This window comes from Anser cygnoides, chromosome 1 (assembly GCF_040182565.1).
Source record: "Anser cygnoides isolate HZ-2024a breed goose chromosome 1, Taihu_goose_T2T_genome, whole genome shotgun sequence".
Taxonomy (NCBI): domain Eukaryota; kingdom Metazoa; phylum Chordata; class Aves; order Anseriformes; family Anatidae; genus Anser; species Anser cygnoides.
In genome coordinates, this window is record NC_089873.1 from 179,824,049 (window position 1) to 179,838,684 (window position 14,636).

Consider the following 14,636-nt stretch of genomic DNA (forward strand, 5'->3'; position numbering starts at 1 on the left):
TTGTGACTTCCTAGCATTCCTTTATCGTTTTGTAATTATTTGAAGTCCAGTAATGTTTTATGACATTTGATGAGATTTTTGCTACTAGAAATTTTCTCATGAGATTTGCCCAGAGCTTTTCAAAATGTGCGTATCTGTTTATACATTTTATTACATTTTTGAGGCATTTACACTGGCTGCATATGACTTGAGTGTGTCACCTTCTCTGCTCTTTGAAACAAACACTTGCCGTTTCTTACCAATTGCACTGACTTAGTAGTACCCTTCAAATTGAAAACTTTTGTTTTTCTAGAACTGTATTGGGCTTACGTGGCAAGGTTTTGGTAGCTGGGGGCTGCAGGGGTGGCCTCTGTGAGCACAGCCCAGCAGCTGCCCCACGCCAGATCAGAGCCAGCTCCAGCCAGCTCACCCACCGCTGGCCAGAGCTGAGACAGGGAGCAATGTTGGTTGGGCCTCTGGGAGAGCAGATTGAAGAAAGGGGGGGGGGAAAAAACCTGCTGTGCAACAGCAGCTAGGAGAGAGAGGAGTGAGAAGCAGCCCTGCAGCCCCCAAGGTCAGTGCAGCAGGAGGGCAGGAGGTGCTCCAGGCAGGCAGCAGCAGTTCCCCTGCGGGCTGTGGAGAGGCCCCTGGTGGAGCAGGCTGTCCCCCTGCAGCCCACGGGTCCCACACGGAGCAGATCTCCACGCTGCAGCCCGTGGAGGAGCCCCCAGTGGAGCAGGTGGATGTGGCCTGGAGGAGGTTTTTTTAATCTACAGGTTTTACCTGATTGGTTAACATAGCTATTATTCTGTTATGCTTACAGTCAGATGATCCCATTTTTCAGGTCCATTTAGCATTTTGGGTATGTATACATGGGTCATGTTTCTCTCTAGTACTATTTTTGTTTTCGTAAGAGGCTGATTCTTTGTTAGATACGGCAGGCACATTTACAATGTAACTACAAAAACAGGTTGAAAGTTTCATAAAATGCTTTAAGAAATACTTTATGACACTTGCAAGACATGAACCTGATATTGGAATAGTTCATTGTCATGAAAAGCACATGTACTAACATTTGTATATATTGTAAATGTCAAACTTCAGTAGCGTAACTCCAGAACTGGACGAGTGAATTTTGAGTCTTCACCCATAGAGGGGGCAATGATACAGTTGACAAGTCACGAATTCAGAAAGTGTTAGCCTTAATCAATGTATAGATTGTATATAAAAGGATGTACTCTGTGTTCTAGTCAGCAATGCCTTCTTAATAACAAAATAAGTAAGTAAATTATTTAGTAGTAGAAAACAAAGTGTCTCCTCTATCTTCATTGTCTTCATCATGCCCAGTCTTTCCCAAAGCAACTTGTTTCAGTTGTCTCAATTTGGATACTTGAAAACTAATGCCTTAATTAAAAAAAAAATTAATCAAAAATATAAGTTGTGAAGGATAGTAATCAAATATACTTGATTACTTTCCGCTGTAAGCTGCTGAAGATTACACCTGCATCCTGTAGTATCACCAGTTATAACTGATGATCAAAGGTAGCCTTGGAAAGGCGAAGTAAGCCATGTGATGATACCTACAATATTTTTCCAATTAATTATTTTAGTATAGCTTCTCAAATTTTGCCCAAGTAATTTTCAGGTTGTTAATTTATTTATCCACAACAGTTAAACAAAATATAAGTTGATGTTTTTGTATGCAGGTTTCTACAATCCAAGAACTTGTTACTGGTTATGAAGCCTCTTTGAAAACGTGTGACCTTTTTGGTCCATGTGGTAAGTTTCTATGGATTTGTATCAATTATGGTGTAATTACTAATACTATTTATGGCAGTTATGAAGAACTGTCGAACTTTTTTTTGCAAGAAAATAGTTGTAGTAACTTTAAGTAAATGAAAGGATTATAGAAAATACTTGATGAGTTTTTGTGCTTTGTTTTTTGTGTTTATTTTTCAAGTGCAGTGTTCAGTCTTACTGGTTACTGTAGCTCTTTCTGTTTTGTTCCAGAAAATGGAGAGAAAGAGCCCCCAACGACGCTACTTTGGGTTCGGTATTTCCTGGCACAGCACTTTGACAAACTTGGCCAATGTTCTTTGGCCTTGGATTACATCAATGCTGCAATTGCAAGCACTCCAACATTAATAGAACTGTTCTATTTAAAAGCAAAAATTTACAAGGTAAAAAGTGAATTTGTACATGTGGAGAACATAGATCAAAAACAAAAAGCTCCGTGAAACTGTTGTGAATGTGTGGCTAGTATTGCAGTTTTTAATATTAATGGGTATTGATTTTCATACGTTTTTGTGCACTGTTCTGTCAGTAAGAAAATCAAAACCCTTTTATTCTGTTTATTTTTTTGAAGCAAGTCACAACTTAAAGCAAATTGTTCTAAAAAAAAAATACAGTGTGAAGGGTGAGGGGAGCCAAACAATAATAGTTTTTTTATTTCTGAGGGAGAAATACCTGTAATTATAGATTTTTAAGAGTTGGTCAAAATCAAGTTTATACTGAAAGTTGATTTGATTTCTCCTTAACTACTTTCTCCCTAACAGCATGTAGGTAACCTGAAGGAAGCTGCAAAATGGATGGATGAAGCACAATCTTTGGATACTGCAGACAGATTTATCAATTCTAAATGTGCTAAATACATGCTGCGAGCAAATATGGTGAAAGATGCAGAGGAGATGTGTTCTAAATTCACACGGGTAATTCACACGGGTATTGCTATAATGAAGAGAGGTTTTGTTAGCCTCTTGCTTTTCAAGTTTCATTGTTTCTTAAACAATTTGTGACCAAAATCAGAAATTTATCTTTAAATTGTCCATTTTTAAGATAATGCTCAAAATAACTTACACTTGGTGATAAATAACTATGTAAATACTAAAAATTTACCTGGTAAATACTGAAAAAACAGTCGGTACAAGATACTTGTCCAAAGATACTTGTAGTTTTGTAGTGACATACTTCTGAGTACCTCTCTGAAAATGCATCTGATAGATAACTTGCTTGCAAAACCTGCCATTTGTCAGTAATGTCATCTGAGCTAATTGCACAGGAATACGCAAGCTACTATATTACTATGATTTAGCATCATCATAAGGGTAACTTGGACTTAAGCATTTCATTCCTTTAAGCTAGTACTGCAGACAAAAAATTTATAAAGCCAGTCCCATCCCTAAAAGGCGTGGTAAGCACTATAAATTATCTTTTTAATATTTGGTCTAGAGTATTGAAATTGTTAAGAATAAATCCTATGGTTCTTTTTTCTTGAAAAGGTATGACATCTGAATCCAACTTCCTTTTATTTTAGATTAACTACTTCTAAAATAAATAAAAATATTATTCATTATATGTGATAAAGCAGTAAGTATATGGCCGGAATTTTGTAGGTGCTGTGTATATAAGTATAAGTTAATTTTAAAGATATCTTGAGACACTAACCTTTTTCAGATAATTATTTTTAAAAAATCATTTAAACTTATCCTTTTATATCTTGGGAAGTATTACGGTATTACAAGTAGTACTATCAGTTGCTGTGAGGTTATATCAATTTATATGGCATTCCAAGTAGTTTCCTACTGACAGGATGAAACTAGTAGCCATATTTGAAAAAAAGCTGGGAAACTATAATGGCAAAAAGTGATAATGACACTTATTTCAGGAAGGGACTTCTGCTATGGAAAACCTAAATGAGATGCAGTGTATGTGGTTCCAGACTGAATGTGCTGCAGCTTATCAAAGGCTAGGGAAGTATGGTGATGCCTTGAAAAAATGTCACGAAGTAGAAAGGGTAAGTACGTACAGTCAACTTCTCTCCTGAAGTTTCTTATACACTAATGAAAGATATTCGCTGATGTAAACAGCGTGACTTTCTTTGCATAGAAAGCTTCTAATTCTTTTTAAATGGGTTAATTCTTGAAGATTTTTTGTAATAGCTAGAGATGACATTTGTTATCTATTATGTGCAAAACTGTTGTTATTTGAAGTGAAAAGGATTCAATATAATATTTCATGTCTTATCTACAGCTATTTCTACATTACCTTTATGATGACTTTGGTGAATTGTTTTTAATAAAAGCAATCACATTTCAGTTGGCTTTTAAAGAGTGCCTAAATCTTTGAATAATATCATTGTTTTTCGCAAACAAAATGAGATTTTCGTGGGTGTGTTTTTCCTACTGACAGGTACTCTTGAACAATCAGTATGGGAAGAATAGCTATATGCTTGCTGAATATTGCCTGTAAATAATATCAGTTATAAGTTATCTCCATTTATTTAAAAAAGGGTAAATCAAGCAAATGCCTAAGACTTTTTTTTTCCTCCTTGAAGCATTTTTTTGAGATAACAGATGATCAATTTGACTTCCACACATACTGCATGAGAAAGATGACTCTTCGTGCCTATGTAGACCTTTTGAGATTAGAAGATGTGCTCAGGAAACATGCCTTCTACTTCAAGGCTGCTCGATCAGCAATTGAAATCTACTTGAAGCTTCATGATAATCCTCTTACCAATGAAAGCAAAGAACAAGAAGTGAATTCAGGTATCTAGACCATAATGGAGGCTCATGTGTATGACAAGTAAAAGTTTTTAAGCTAAGTAATCTATGTACTATAGAATTAATGATTTGTGACATACATACATTCTGTTTCTGTTTATAATTTGATCGGTAACTGAAAAGAGATCATAGATAACATACTATAGGTTTCCCTCTCTGTTCTTCCTGCATCATACTTTAAAACCAGTATGTGAATGAAGCTAGTTACAGTTGGAGTACTTGAGGAGGAGCTGTATTTCAGAATCGTAAGAGGAAAAATCAAATTGAATTCAGCCATTTCTCCATTTAAACAAGTTAAGATGTTGGTTTTTTTCTTAAGAAAATAGTTGCTTCTCCTTTGGTGGAATCGCAGCTACTGTCAGCGCTTCAGTGACTGTTGACAAAAGGATGAAATTAATACCTGGCTTTTTGCAAAGGGAAAGATATTTGACATGGAGGAAAAAAGTTGAACTAAACCAAAAATGCCACTTCATGTTGCTAATACCATCTTACCTTTTATTGAGGTGAATGAGGTTTCCCCCCATCTGTTTTATGATGCACATACGAAAAGGGGCACGTTTCACAGCATAGTTCAGCTTGCATCCTTTTTCTCTCCAATTTTATTTTGTTCCTGTATGTAACGTAAAACAGGTGTGTGACAGAGGACCTTGACAGAAATATGTAACAGAAATTAAAGTGAGGAAGACTAAGTCATGTAGCTCATTAGTCTGCTGTGAATGTGAGTTCAGTAGGCGTATCCGCAGGGCAAGACAGCATCACACGAATGGGGGGGAAAGAACATTTGTTTTTCCTTGCTTCCCAGTCTCAACTCTGGCTGTAGAGCCCTGGTAGAGGTTGTGATAGCCACAAAAAAAAAGATGTGTTAGTCCCTCAGAAGCTTGTTTTTCTGTTTTTTTACACTTTATTTGCACAAATCCTGTTTTCTGTGGAACATGACTGAAGACCAGGTGGAAATATATATTCCCAGCTAAAGCAGGAAAGAAAAAAAGAGGAGCGAATGGGGCAGGCTGGAGGCTTCTCACTTCCATAAGGACCTGTAGAAAACCATGTTTTTTGTGTATTCTGCTTTTCATGCAACTGTTAAGTTTTCTTGGCTTATCTAAAAGTTAATGCAGTCTACAAATCAGAACACAGCCAGCAGAATGAAGTCTCATAAGATGGTATTGTTAATACATACTGGAATATTTTACCTCCCAACCCCAAACAATACCAGTTTTTGCTTGCATCCATTTAACTTGGCATTTGTAGAAAATCAAGGATATTATCATGACCGTACGTGGGTCAGACACGTCAATGAACAATAATAAGCTTGTTTTAAGTTGGAGTATAAATCGGTCAGGATGTTTCTAGTATTAGAAGATGAGCTGCAGTCAACACATAGGCTTAGTATTACCCTTGAAAATCCATTTTTCTAAGGCAAAATCTGTCACATGGATTTAACAACTTCATGTAGTTAATATTTCAAGTAGCTGAGGTTTCTGTAACAGCTATGAAAGAGTAAATATGCAAGAACGAGTGTTGTGCTGTAATCCAGTAGTAAAAATGGACTTTTATCGCTATATACAGTGATAATATTTTGGCAAGAGCTGGTATTTCTGGAAGTTACTGTAAAAGTACATCACTTCGACATGGTTGGAAGAGCATAGTGGAGTGCCTCAGTGTTGTTTGAGACAAACAGGTTTTCTAGTTAAAAAGTTAAAATAAGTTACCTGTTACTTAATCTATAGAAAATCTCTCAGCCAAAGAATTGAAGAAAATGCTTAGCAAGCAGAGAAGAGCACAGAAGAAAGCAAAACTTGAAGAGGAAAGAAAACATGCAGAAAGAGAGCGACAACAAAAGAATCAAAAGAAAAAGCGAGATGAAGAGGAGGAAGAAACTAGTGGACCCAGGGAAGAACTAGTTCCTGAAAAACTGGAAAGGGTTAGCATGGTCTCTACGTTAAATTCATGTCATTGTCATAAAAATCTCATAATATGGGATTATTATGAGGTTCTTCTAAAATAATCCATCAGTTTATATAAAACCATTTTTGCATGCAAAGATACCTTTTTTGTAGTCTACCTCTACTCATGCTGAAGTCATATTTTTTTACTCTAATAATTTGAAGTTCTGTATTAATATTCCTAATTTATTTAAATTTTGGTTGTTCCAATGGTAGGCCATCTTTCATTAGGATAGATGCTGAACAATAAAGATGGTTCTTGCCCAAAGTACTGTGTTGATCTTCATACAGTGAATAGAGAAAAATTAACAGAAATACAATTGCTGTCCACAAAATATAAAGACAGAGATAGTATTTCTCTAAGCACAAAGAACTTCCTCTTATCAGAGTAACTTCAGAAGTCGTCTAAAGTGATCATATTTACTTTTTAAATGCTAACTTACAACATGACTATGCTACATGAGCAGTGCCATGGTTAGCAGTGATGTTGCCTTTGTCAATATGAAATCATGAGAACACACTTTTAAACCTTACAGTTCAAATAACAATGTTACAGTTCAGTTTAATTCAGATTGCTATCTACAGTTCACCGTTGCCCTCTGATAATTTAAATGCTGTGAATAACAATTATTAGTGGGTTTTATCAGATGTTTATTTCAAGTTTTAACTTCGTGTGTTTATTAACAGGTAGAAAATCCATTAGAAGAAGCCATTAAGTTCCTAATACCACTTAAGAATCTTATTGGAGATAATATAGACACACATTTATTAGCATTTGAAATATACTTTAGAAAAGGTAAAGTATGCTTTAGTTTTATTTTTGCTTTACAAACTTTTAATTCTTCACTGTGGCCTATGTTACTTGTAGTCAAAAATTGTCTGAAATATCTATTCAATTGACTAAAGCAGGAGCTTACTTGATATCAAGAAATCATAGGACAAATAAACTTTTTGTTCAGCCACTCATTAAAAATAAAGCGAAGAGCAGAATAAGCTTTAGCATACACTAATTAATGCTGTAGAAAAATATTTATAGTGTGATTGATAATTACCTAGGGTAACACAAATTCAGACAGTGAAATTATTTATGCCTTTCTGTCAGTTTGAGCTACAGGCATTCCTATATTCTGAAGTAATTTGGGTGTGAAAAGTAAATCTCCTTTTGAATTCTCTGTAGGCCTTGATGTTTCTAACGTTTGTACTAGATTTGCTACATAAAACAAATTAGAAAGAGTTCTGTATCAAATATTTTTGTATTCCTAATCTCAATGTTTTTGTTTTTCTCTTCCCACAGGAAAATTTCTGTTAATGTTACAGTCTGTCAAAAGAGCTTTTGCTATCAACAGTAATAACCCATGGCTACATGAGTGCTTGATTAAATTCTCTAAAGCTGGTATGTGTGTAGGAAGTACGTACGTATGCACGTATAAGGATACAGGAAGTAATGTGGACAAATATATGTTTTTGTAATGTTTAAATATACTCCTGAAACACAAACTTTAATAAAGACAAAAAAGTGGTTTGTTTTTTCTAGGTAATACCTAGGAAAGTACAGGTTGTGCTATGTAAGGCAGCATGTATGTATTACGTACTCCTTCCTCCATTAATCCAGTAGGTGGACCCTGTAAGTCTGTTTTAAGAAAAAAAAAAAAGTGTCAAATATGGGAGAAAGATTCTGACCGAAGCCAAGTATGCATTATGAACTTGTGTTAGGCAGCAGCAAATAGACATGGCAGAGAGCCCTTATGAATGATTCATCTAGAAATGTATCTATAATGCTTTTATAGAGCTGAAAATGAATTTGAATAAATGTTTCTGCATTTTAAGTGCAACTAAGTTGACTTTTAAAAGTCTGTTAATAAATGATGTTTAAAAAAAAAAGCTTAAAGAATAGAAACTGAACAAAGACACAAGAGCTTATAATGACTTACATGTATATCCTGATTGCTCTGAAGAAGTACTACCAAATCCAGTGCTTTATTTTGTCATATGAATCTGTTTTTCAGCTTAAATATGAAGTCTTAAATTTCTTAGGCTGATAGCAGAAATTATGCATAAGATAGTGTTAAAAGGAGCTGATTGTGTATTTCTTGTTGGCTTCATTCCCAATTAGGTAGTTTAAATTAAAATAACTGCAAAAAACATATTCTGCTAGTCAATGTGTATGTGTTTGCAAAATGAACATTTTTCAAAATATAATCAGAATCTGACAGATTTATTTTGTGAATACTAAAGCTTGTGCTTACTTGTAATACTGTTGAACTAGAATTTGTTTCTGTGCACAAATTTGCAAAGAAAAAAAAAAAGAGGAATTTTAACAGTGATGTTTGTTTTCACATTGTTCTCTGCAGTTATTTAAAAGCTGTCTTTTTTTCCATCTTACCCTTTCTCTTTCCAGTATCTGACCATAGTAACCTCCCAGAAATTGTGAGCAAGGTCCTAACTCAAGAAATGCAGAAAATCTTTGTTAATAAAAATTTGGAAAGTTTTAATGAAGAGTTTCTCAAACACAATGCTACCTCCATTCAGCACCAACTGTCAGGTTTGTTTAACTTCTTAATGTTTTTGAAAATAAGTTGATTTCAGTGACTCAAATCAAGAATATCTTTCTGCATTAAACGTAAATTGGAATGAGACAGAAACCCACTGTATGTTTTCTTTTTTCCTCTGCCTTCTTTGACCATTTAAAACAAACCAAAAAAAAAACCACACCAACTCATTCACTTTATTAGATGCATGATGAACCTGCTCCTTACCTCTAGGAAGTGTAGTTAAACTACCAAACCACCGTAGGTATTCAAGTGTGGAAGCACTGTCATCCCTCCTGTTTCAGCTTCTCGTGTTGAAATAAACATTATTGTTTTATATTTTCTAATTATCCCATGTAATAATAATCAATCCTATACATTAGAAACAGTGTTTCTTCCCCTCCGGTTTCTAATTAGCTGGGATGTATCTCACACATTCTCACAGCTTTGTCAAGTAGCAACAGCATGAATAAAAATACAATGACAGCCTTGTTCCTTTTGTTTTTCTGCTCTGTAGGCAACAATGAAAATGTGCACATATATCACTTTCATACTATTTGCGTAGAAAAAGTATGAGTAGCTGCTGGAGCGAAGTGGAAGGAGGTTGAAATTTAAATTTTTCACTTCTCCTGAGTCCAGAAAGTTGTGGAATAAAAATCAATCAGGCACTTAAAGTACTTAGAGCAGTACTAATCTCACTTAGTAAAAATCTCACTGTAAGAATTAGCCAGGCTCTGTCAGGAATCCCTAGAGAAAGTTAGCTCCAGAGGATTGGTCATCTTGCTCAAAGGAAGGTTAGGCAGGTTACCCCAAACTTGGAGCCCATTAAAAGAGCCCTGTTACAGGACAGTGTCTTGAAAGAAATACTTGCACCCCTTCCTTTCCTGTGAGCAGGTTCAAGATTTGGGAAGTCAAGTTACAGGTATTTCAGCAGGTGTTTGCTACAGGTTCTCACAGATGTGTTCTTGTGCTCTTGTTACCTTGTTAGGCATCTAACTGGATATTTTCCAGGTTCTGCTTTCTTGTCCTCCATTATTATGGGAATACAGTCACTTTGTCCTAGTAATTGTACAAGCTAAGACTGTAACACCCATGAATTTGGCTTCTTGTCTGTAGTATTTGACAAGAAGGCAAACTAGATCATTGGTGGTGGTGGCAACCACGTTAGAGAGATGTCAGGGACCCCTTTGAAGAAGGTGAGTCTATAGATATTTAGTAGAGGTGAGGGACTCAATAGTGTGAAAGCCCCTTTATATCCTTAGAGTCCATTGATCACTGCGATTCAACAGTGTATCAGTTTACAGGCAGCAGCAACAAATGTGGGACTAGGATTTAAAGTGAACTCTGGAATGAAATAGCATGTCCTTGGTAGCTTTAGGACTTTGTGTCAATCTTCTGTTTATGCTGAAAAAAGTTTAAAATGGTTGATTCATCTACTGCATAACTTAAAACTTCTTAAACTGGCATCTCTAATCCACGTTTGAAAATACAGAGTTCCAAAGTCTGAGTTTCCAAATGAGTTTTCTTAGCTTAAAGTAGTTTCTAGTAAAAATATCATAGACAGAATTTTAAAAGCTTTTCAACTCCTAAACCATAACATAACCTCCCTGACTTGAAACAAATGTAACCAGGTTAAGTTTAATGTTTCTTGACAGTGTTAACTCAAACCCAAATATATTTGCTCTGGTAACTTCTGAAATGTTCTGGATAAAGAAAGCTGTTAAGAACTATGAAACTTCTTTTAATTAGGAAAGCATATTTAATGGTTGGGAAATAAGTCGAAAAAGAAGAGGCAATACACTTAGAATGTGGGTTTTTAACTTTTCTATTAAAGTGATTTTTTAAGACTTTTGTTCCTTGTAGTAGATTAGATGTGAGGTATGTCTGTACTCTGTATTTTGAGAAAGAAAAGTCTGTGGAATGCCCACATGTTCATCAAACTAAGATTTTATATTATGCCGATAACGAGCAACATGGTATCTTGCAGAGATGCGCAGACCGGTTCTGTTAAACTGTTTGCAGTCCAATAAACTGCATGGTTACATTAATACAGCGTGCTTCTCACCAAGGTTATCTAGCCCAAGCAAAGAACTAAACATGTGTTATGCTTTTCTTATACCTAACCTGGGGTGAGTGAAATAGCTAAGCAGCTCTGCTTGGGATTACTCTCTGCCATACAAACATGGATTTTTATGGTGTTCTTCTGGAATGTGTTCCAAAATTGTTCAGTAACTGGATTGTTCTGTTAATTCACTTATCTCCAGTACTTTTTCAAAAAGTACTAAATCATTCAAAAAGTATTAAATCAAAACATCTCTGAGAAAACATCTCTTACTCACTGCTATGTTTATAGTATGGGTTTCATTTAGCCTGCTGATTTGAAGAACTTAGTCATGATCATTAATGCATTTCATTTCTGCAGAAGCAATCTGTGTTGCTCAGTCCCTATGTTCCTAATGAACTTCAAAATAGCTTTAGTTTCATTGGTTTTAAGTTATTTATAATGGAGGAGAATATAGCTTAAAATTAAAAAAACCCTAATTCACATTAAATTTTTTGGATCCTGTGTGTCTGCCTGTGCAGTATTGCATTTAGGAATATTATCTAAATGTGTTTTTTTCTTGTGCTAAGGTGCAAAGATGATGTATTTCCTGGACAAATCAAGACAAGAAAAAGCTATTGCTGTGGCTACTAGGTTGGATAAAAACATGAGAGACAAAAATGTGAAGGTAAAAGATACAGTACTTAGAGACAAAAATATATGGGATCTTAAATAATGTATACTTAGCATGTATGTTATCCTACAGTTTTATATTTCATGATAAATGTTTTAAAAAAATGTTGTTTTTAAACTTGTTTCGAAGTAATTATATTTGAATACCAACAGAGCACCTGTTTGTTCAGAGTAGTATTGTTAACAGCATGTCCTTTGATAGTAATAAAACATCTGTAAATCACACTTACTAACTGTTAATTTTCTTTCTGTAGACGTTAACAAAGGTTTTCGAGGCACTGCTTGATGGCAGTTTCGGAAGCTGCCACACTCAATGTGAAGAATATCAAGCAGCATGTCATAAACTGTTCCCTTTTACATCTGCCTTTATGCCTGCCACAAATGAGGATGATAGCAGCATTGCATCTGTGAATCATACAGCCATTAACCATGATTTACTCTCTAATGAAATATGAAGTAGCGTGTGCAAGCCCATGTGTGTGTCTATCTACCTACACACACACACAAAACTCTGACTGTCATTACATGCTGGCTGGTTATGGATCAGGGTTACTTTTCCAGGTTGTATTTTAATATCTTTAACAGGTATAAAATGAAATATTTGGATAGTTAAATGAAATGGATTATACTATTAGTTATTTTTTCTCCCAACAAAAACTGCCAATATTTATGTAAACATTATCCTTAATCACCATTTTTCATGTTTATACTTGTACAGTTTTAAGTCTTTTAATAATCCGTCAGCCTTCCCTCACAAAAAATTATGGATGTTGAAGACTGCTTTCACATAAGTGCATTACATATGCATATAAATGTGATCATATCTTGTTAATAAATTCTTTTGAGCATTTTTAGCAGATTAAGACAGAAGTGCTGCTTGAATTACCCTCTTTATCTTTTACTGTTGTTCTTCGGGTTTTTCTTTTTTTTTTTTTTAAATTATCTTTGGTCATCTTGATTTCTTTTGAAGCACAGTGAACATTGGCGGTTTGCATGTTTTTGTAAGGTGTGTGTCTTATGGAACCAGTGTTGATGGATTTGAAGATTAGGTTTGTGTAAAAACTAAGGGTTTTTCTTGAAAACTGTGTTCTATCTACCTTGTGTTCCATAAATATTGTTTTCTTAAGTTTATGGTCGGTTTAATGTTTTATGTTCCAGTATTCTCAAGCAGTTCCCTGAAAATACAATGAATCTGATACTGTTGTCTGTCCTTTGTTCCATTTTACTCTTCTTTCTCTCTTCTGGTTTCTCTCCCAATCTGTTCACTTACTATCACTTAAGTTTAAAAAAAAAATGCTGCTCCAAATTTGGGCAAATGCATAAGGTACAGGAATGGAGGATATAGTTCTTCTCTACATCATTAAATTCACTGCTAAGTTTACTGTGTTACCTCCATTAAAAGTCTTAGTTGTGGACTTATGGCCAATACTCCAGTACTTCTCATGCCTAAATACTATTGCTTTAGGAGCTGCAAAGCAAATAGTATCCGAGGATTGTGTTTTATATTTTAAAACTATTTAAGGGAGCACAAAGAGGAAGACTACAAATCACAATGAACCTTTTTCTTACTCTGTATTCTGGTGCGTTAACTATTAAATATACAACACATGAAAATGGAAGTTTGACTCTAATATACCTATTTAAAGCATAATGCTGGACAAAATGGCTACATATGACAGCTTTACATTCTATAAGAACTGCTATCAAAACATAACTATACTGTGGCTTGTACAGAAAATTCATTTTCTGGAAAACTGTAATGGAATCATTCAATCGGTTTTGTTTTTATTTCACCGCAATGTAAATAATTTCAGTAATATTAACTAGCCCCTCTAAGGCAAATATAAGTTCATGAAGAGGGGATTTTATTAAGACAAATAAACTGTTCTAATTAAAATTCTCCTTTGTGTGTCATCTGTTTAGACTCAAAATTGTTGAATGGAAAACTCACTGTAAAATATTGCCAACATATGTTATGCTGTAATAAATTATTTTGTACACACTTGCCTTTGGTTTGGAATTTTTGTGTTTATAGACATCAAACTTCAGTCTGTTCCATGTTCGTTAGGTTCTTCAACTCGCTTGCAGTAGTTATAAATAATCACTGTCTTTAGCACATTAAGATATGTTTCTTTATAGTAGTATATTACTCTTAGAAATGTGGCAAGACATTTTTATCTCAGGTACTCACCATGCTGTTTGCTGTAGAACAGCTTGCTCAGAGGTGTCTCAGGTAGGGAAAGGTAACTGACCATAATGGAATTGTTCTGGTTCAGTTGTACCCTAGAAGTACTTTATTAGCCTGTGTAAGGTGAAGAAGTTAATTGGTACAGTCTTTTTGTGTCTTTTAGCAATGACACTTAAGGTGCTAGAGGTTTAATCCAGATCTTGAAAAGAAGGCTGCAGCACTATAGGTGGAAAGGTAAGACTGTTACTCCAGTCCTCTGGTATTTGGTTAGCTTTATGCTTCAAATCAGACTGGAGCAAAAATACCTGGGGTATGTTTTCAGCCTTCTGTTACTTGAGGAAGTAGATTCATAGTTTTGACTTCTGGACTTCTAGAATCGTAGGAGCCCTTTTGAGAACTCTGAAAATAGAGATACTGATTCTTCCGTCACCCAACGTGTGGTTTATTTTTCCCTTGGAAACGGTAGGGGCATAAGCTGCTGAGTTTTCTTCAGGGCTGCCATCACAGCTGTAAGCTGCTTGGGATAACAAATGTTTGGCAATCTATAAACCACTGCAAGGAAAGGGTAAGGTGGTATGGGAAAAATAACACACAAGGGTGAACAACAGGTGCCAAGGAAAGGGGTTTTTCTTTTAAATATTGTGAAAAGATTTGCTGTCTCTTCAGTAGATATGAATTGGAAAAAGCACCAAGCTTAACAAG

At 35.1% G+C, this 14,636-nt stretch overlaps 1 protein-coding gene across 4 annotated transcripts in view; it reads left to right on the forward strand.

Moving 5' to 3' along the window:
* NAA16 (N-alpha-acetyltransferase 16, NatA auxiliary subunit) overlaps positions 1–13,751 on the forward strand; it is a 65,426-nt gene extending 51,675 nt beyond the window's left edge. For 3 of the 4 annotated variants that reach the window (XM_066988131.1, XM_013179635.3, XM_048047704.2), the window contains exons 10-20: positions 1,686–1,758; positions 1,990–2,159; positions 2,535–2,687; positions 3,644–3,772; positions 4,313–4,526; positions 6,269–6,462; positions 7,172–7,280; positions 7,779–7,892; positions 8,883–9,026; positions 11,644–11,741; positions 12,001–13,751. In XM_066988131.1, the coding sequence (XP_066844232.1) occupies positions 1,686–1,758; positions 1,990–2,159; positions 2,535–2,687; positions 3,644–3,772; positions 4,313–4,526; positions 6,269–6,462; positions 7,172–7,280; positions 7,779–7,892; positions 8,883–9,026; positions 11,644–11,741; positions 12,001–12,201 (1,599 nt within the window). In that variant the 3' untranslated portion in view covers positions 12,202–13,751. The remainder of the gene's footprint in view (positions 1–1,685; positions 1,759–1,989; positions 2,160–2,534; positions 2,688–3,643; positions 3,773–4,312; positions 4,527–6,268; positions 6,463–7,171; positions 7,281–7,778; positions 7,893–8,882; positions 9,027–11,643; positions 11,742–12,000) is intronic. The other variant, XM_066988138.1, reaches the window with a different exon arrangement.
* Positions 13,752–14,636: the final 885 nt, after the last annotated feature.